Raw genomic sequence first — 6,000 nt, 5'->3', positions numbered from 1 at the left:
AGGTTTTTCACCCTAAATAAAATACCTATATAAAGATTTTATTATCCTCACTAAGGTTTCCTGGTGAGGTACTTTTAGTGGTTCCTCTCCAGTCCAGATTTTGTCACGATTGGTTGATCTCTCAAATTGGCATCCAACTGATTCGATTTTTCTCACTTCTCTTGCTTCGTACATATTGTGGGGGCTCTTCGAGGTATAAAAGCTCAATGCTGTGATAGAAAGTTGCTCAGTCACATTAAGTCCAACACACCGTGTGAAAGATACAGAAATTTTATTTTACTCCGATTTGTAATTTTCTATGGTGATATTTTCTCTTGCATATTTCTATTATTCTACACGATTGAAACGAAGGACACAAATCGGAGTGTTTTACAAAAAAAATTTAGAGTGTGTATAATTTATAAAGTGGAAGAAAGTATTAGAAAAGTGAATAAAAAAAGTGATCGTTAGAGGTGTACATTTTCACCGAGTGATTGTGTTATTAGATTGATACTTGAAAATCATCAAAAATGCGGTAATTTCTTTTCTTTTGTGCAAACATACCCAAATTAATCAAAGCTTTTTAAATAATGATGAAAAGCAAAAATTTAGCAGATACAGTGCTAAAGAGCATTAAAATTACCATTTTATGCATAGTTATTCATAAAAGAGACTCCAAATAAATTTCTTGCAATTTAATAGTGTGTATGCTGTTTGTATTATGTAGCCAGATTTTTAAGTTAAAATATGCATAATGAGACGCGAAGCTACAGAGATAATGCGCATACGTTATAGAAGTTGGTATTCCAACTTGTGTTTTGTTAACCCAAGTTTGACCATTCAATGGTTACCATTGTACTTACTATATTTAGTGCAATCTGAAAATTTTCTTTGCTGACTTTGAGTGTATAATAGTAGTAGAATGAAAGTTTTCAAGAAAGTTTTTAAATTTTGTGAAATCTCAAGAATTTTTTTAAAGAACGTAAGTTCAAACATACAAATAAAAAAAAAAAAAAACTTCGCGAAAATTTGAAAAAAAAAAATCATGGTCAAATCTGGGTTAATTTTCGAAAGTTCAAAAATGTAAATTTTGTGTTATTCACATTTTATTATTTCCGTTGAAAATTTATATTTTGAGAAAAAGTTGCCAGTTAATTAGTAATTAAAGGCACTAACGAAATCAAAAACGAAACAATTAGATATAATTTTAACAAAAGTGTATCAAGTTGTCTTCCGGACTTTAACGTTAATTTATCTTGGAAATTCATGTTAATCAGTTGAATATAATTCCCATGTATTTAAAACACCAGGACCCCTAAAGCAAATGTTTCAATATTAGTTAGATCATTGGAATATCTGTGAACACAAAATAACTTGATATTACCTACAACTTTTGTGAAATACCAATTCTTTTAATCAAACAACTGTTTAACAATCTCTTTTAAGTTATATATTTTACTCCAAAATTGAAAAACTAGATTTTATGTAAGGTAGAAACACCATGTGTCAATGCATTGGAGCAACCTCTCTCAGATCTCCTAATACTGATGGAGTAACATACACATAATGTTTCTTCTGTGATAATTTTGTGTTATACTTTTCAAGCTACATATTTTACCCTAAAAAAACATAATTTGTAACACACTCCCTCCAACATAAAATGAAGTTGTCTCGAAATTATCAACGAATACCTGCTTTGATATTTAATTAATGGCTTGAGGGCAAAAATAAGTATGTTAATAAAGATATGTGCAGTACAGTCATACCGCGCTTAATCATCTTTCGGTTAAAGCCTTTTTACGCATAAAATTAATGGGTGAGACAAGTTTAACAAAGATGATTATACGCGGTATAACTGTATCCTTAAACTATTTCATTTAAAGAGTATTTTTGATAAGATTTCATTTAGACGTGATTGTTAAGACCTTAATCCTTAAGAGAACTCTATTTAATTCATGATGCTAGAATTTTTTGCCAGTTAAATTACAAAACAGATAAGAAATACCTGCCACAATTAATGTAAGGATACCTAATCATTAAAATATGATAAGTCATCTACATACAATGCACGGAATCTCTCAGATCTGAAGATTTCCCAGCTGGTTTCCTTTTGAAATAAAGTAAAGGTACCTTCAACATTTTCATTTTTGATATTACACAAGAAATACTCAGATATCCTGTTCTTATGCCAACTTATTTTTCAACAGTTTCAACAGCTATATGTGCTGACTAGTGTTGCGTAAATAAACTGGCTCACAGCATCCGTTTTACACCTGTCTTTTTTGGATGAACTTACATACAAGAGAGTTCGCAATGCACAATTTACGGCATTCAATAAGTGGGAAAATATTCTTGCGTGCACTTGAAGTGCGAGCTAGTATATAATAAGAAAAAGTGAAAGTAAAAGATATGTTTCAATTTAATACAAAAACGAAGCGAAAAACGGCCAGATTCGCGAGATAGCTCTCACTCTTGCTACAATGAGTGACTAAGAGTAATCTAGTTTATCTACGTTGAGAGATAAGGATATCTCAGGTTCATGATCATTTTACAAAGATGAAATTAATCAATTAATTATTAAAATTTCAGTTTTCTAGCTACTGTGTACAGTGGGACCCCAGTACAACGACCACTCGGATATACTCTTCACACTCATTATTTTCAATGCGCGAGAGTAGCTCAACCAAGTGGTCGTTGTACTGGGGTCCCACTGTATTTATAATGTTGAATACTTTATTTTATTTTCAAAAAAAAAAAAAGATTTTTTGTCCTATTATTATTTAATTTTCTACATTAACTTCCAAATAAGAAGTCTTTATCGTTTTGACCCCAAAAAGAAAAATTTTGCCCTTGCGGATAGCCGCTAGCTCCTTGATACGTTACACAAAGTTCATGTCAGATTTGAAATTATAGCGTTTTTTTAAGTAATCGAATGTGACTCAATAGAACTAAGATATTACAAGAATCTCCAAATGCCCAATAAAATCAACAGTACATGCATGCATATACCTCTAAATTCACCTGACTATGCGTTATCACTTTCCAATAGCGTCGTGTTATGCTTGAGTTATTTTTAAAGTTGATGCAGAGATTTAATAAATAAAAACTGTGTCAATAAAAAGAAGATGAAGGTATTAGGATTGTGAGTTTTCAAGATGAGTAATTTAAAAATCATATGAGTATGACTTAAAATTTTTATGTTGTAACAATTATTGTAATTATTAAATTAGCTAAGAATATGTGATGGATTACTAATTTGATATATATGTATTTTTTAAACATATGGAAAGTATTTGGATTTATGGAGCTGTGACGACCTTAATCTTGGCCTCTGTGGTGCAGTGTCAACAGCAATTTTCACTGCCAGAAGTTGAAACAGACGACGATAGTACAGTTGAGGAGGAAGAAGAGGTGATGATTGTTATTATTACTTTTTATTAATGTAAATTATATGATGTTAACATTTTTTGTTAGACCGTTGACTTGTCTCCGTCGCCAGCTAGTATTCAATATCGTTTGAGGCCATATGATTATAGTGATGAAGTTGAGGATCATCAACAACCAGTTCAACAGACTGTAACACAATCACCGCATTTATTGTATACTGCACAACAGCAAAGGAGGACCTCTCCACAACCCAACCCACACCCACATCCACCGTCACAACAGCAACAGAAAATTTATAAAAAGCTAGATAAACAGAAGCAGAAACTTTTGGAGGAAGAGCTAGAGAGTGAAGAACCTGATCGCCTATCGCTTCTACTTGAAAAATCATCATTTAAATGTAGTGGACGTCTAACCGGTTACTACGCCGATGAAACGCTAGGTTGTGAAGTTTTCCACTATTGTCAGGACAATGCCAGACACTCATGGATTTGCCCAGAGGGGTTCACATTCCATCAAGTCCACCTAATCTGTATGCCTGCTTCTGCGGATAATATTTGCGAACAATCGACAAAATATCACTTTGTCAATGAATATCTATATAAGCCAATTAATATGGAGGAACACCAAACCCGTCCAAATGTTACCCTTCGCTACTCGGAGCGATATTACCCAGATGAAATCTACCAGGACGAACGACAGGATTACTACAATGAACGTGTATTCCCTGAACGAGAGCGTGAAGCACCACAACAGATTCATTACTCAAGACAACCCTTAGTAAAATATAAGAGGATCTAAAAATTATTTCATAAAAAAAATATATATATATATAATTTTTTTTGTAGATTCAAACTATTCGCAAAGTAACATCCCCTCCACCACAGCCTTATCGACCACCATCTTCTTCGGTTCATAATACTGTCTTCCGATCTCCAGAAGAAATTAATATATCTCTGCAGCAGAGGAGACCACATGCATACTCCAACCAACCTCAAGCTACTTCAACGACGGCACGATATGATGATGATGAGGAAGATGAGTATAGCTATGAAAGGAAGTAGTGTTACTACAATGCATAACAATCACCTAATCTAATTTATTGTTCATAAACCTACTTCTGTTATGTGTCGTAAAATAAATTTTAGGAATTACTTCGAAAATGTTTTGAATGGCTTTATTTCACTTTACATGGTTTAGCATTCAGCATAATACTATTTATGAGTATTTGTATGATTTTTCTCTGCTCTTGCATGAGGTTTATCCACAATTATTTTGAATTTAAATACTAATAATTAATTAAAAATAAAAAGATATTTTTTTAAAAAACCAATCCATTTCGATATTGATTTATTGTATTTAATTTATGTCCCTTGAATAATATCGCTATGTCACGTGACGATCCGAATAATACAAAAAGATGCGTATACAAAAGACAGTTCTGATTATATTTTTGGTGTGGATACGAAAACAGAAAGTAAACAGAAAAGTGGAATAAATTATTTTGTGTAAAATGAGTGCTCTACATAAGATTTTTCCATTTTTCCTGGCTGGTGGTTCCTGTGTAGCGACTTTTCTAGCTATATACAAACTCGTACTATTTCTCTCTATGCCACAGGAAGTAAAAGTTGAAAAGGTGTGGTTTTACAACTTCCTGGACAATGCCACTCTAACTCATGAAATTATAAGCACAGTTGTGGCTGATCTTCTGCTACTGACTCTATTCATCTTGCCGCACAGTCTCATGAAGACTGAAGCTATTAAGACATTTTTTCACCGACGTGGATTATCCACCTGCCACCGGACGATTTACTGTCTCATTAGCTCATCAACATTAATGGTGCTCATCAAATATTGGGTTACTGCTCCAGGGTTAATTATTTGGCGAGTGGACGTTGCACGAGACACCCGTTTGTGGTGGCTTTTCGTTCTCATTCATGCATTCGCTTGGATTATCATCTACGGTGGTTCCTTGATAATGGATTTGCTGGAAATTCTCGGAGCCAAACAGATTTACCATGAAGCAAATAATCTGGCCCCTCCGCTACTCTACAAAGCAATTGAATTAAGACGTTTATATGGACATGTACGCCACCCATCTTTCATCTGCATCACAATCATTCTTTGGGTAGTGAATATTCTGACACTGGATCGTTTGGTATTGAATGTCCTGATGACTCTTTACATGTATCTGGCTTGGAATCCTAATGCTCAGGATTTGCAGTATCACAGAAGTCAATTTTCCAGAAAGAAGTATGAACTCAATCTCAAAATTCAAATTTAATTCTTTCAATTTATTACCTCTAACCATTATTCAGTGTGAATAATAAATAATTCTGGCTTATAATAAAATTACGATAAAAGCTCTTAAGTATGTACCAGAAAAAACTTATCTCTTGGAACAAAGTTTAAAAAAAATTGATGGGTTCAATCGGAGAACATGTTATCTTTCTTAAATAAAAACTAATTTGTACCACAATCGTATAATATCAATAGTTTTACATTAATTTAGAATAAACTTCCAAATAGAAAAATAATTAAATCAGAAAACAATTTAAAAAAAAAAACAAAGGTAATATTTAGGTCTTGTAAGGTTTTATTTGATAAATTAAACTTAACTGATGTGTCACCTGTTTT

The 6,000-nt window shown here is 32.8% G+C and overlaps 2 protein-coding genes across 2 annotated transcripts; both read left to right on the top strand.

Annotated features, from left to right (window-relative positions):
- The first annotated feature begins 202 nt into the window (after window positions 1-202).
- LOC129793404 (uncharacterized) lies at window positions 203-4,526 on the top strand. The gene is made up of 4 exons (XM_055833404.1): window positions 203-514; window positions 3,270-3,390; window positions 3,454-4,143; window positions 4,212-4,526. Exons 1-4 carry the CDS (start codon window positions 510-512, stop codon window positions 4,425-4,427), a joined length of 1,032 nt encoding a protein of 343 aa, XP_055689379.1. The 5' UTR covers window positions 203-509; the 3' UTR covers window positions 4,428-4,526.
- A 257-nt stretch (window positions 4,527-4,783) lies between these two features.
- Window positions 4,784-5,842, top strand: LOC129793413 (nurim homolog). The gene has a single exon (XM_055833416.1). It carries the CDS (start codon window positions 4,877-4,879, stop codon window positions 5,645-5,647), a length of 771 nt encoding a protein of 256 aa, XP_055689391.1. The 5' UTR covers window positions 4,784-4,876; the 3' UTR covers window positions 5,648-5,842.
- The last annotated feature ends 158 nt before the right edge of the window (window positions 5,843-6,000 follow it).

The sequence above is a fragment of the Lutzomyia longipalpis genome, chromosome 3, assembly GCF_024334085.1.
Source record: "Lutzomyia longipalpis isolate SR_M1_2022 chromosome 3, ASM2433408v1".
In the NCBI taxonomy this organism is placed as follows: domain Eukaryota; kingdom Metazoa; phylum Arthropoda; class Insecta; order Diptera; family Psychodidae; genus Lutzomyia; species Lutzomyia longipalpis.
Note: the sequence above shows the minus strand (reverse complement) of the source record. Positions and strands in the feature narration are given on the sequence as shown.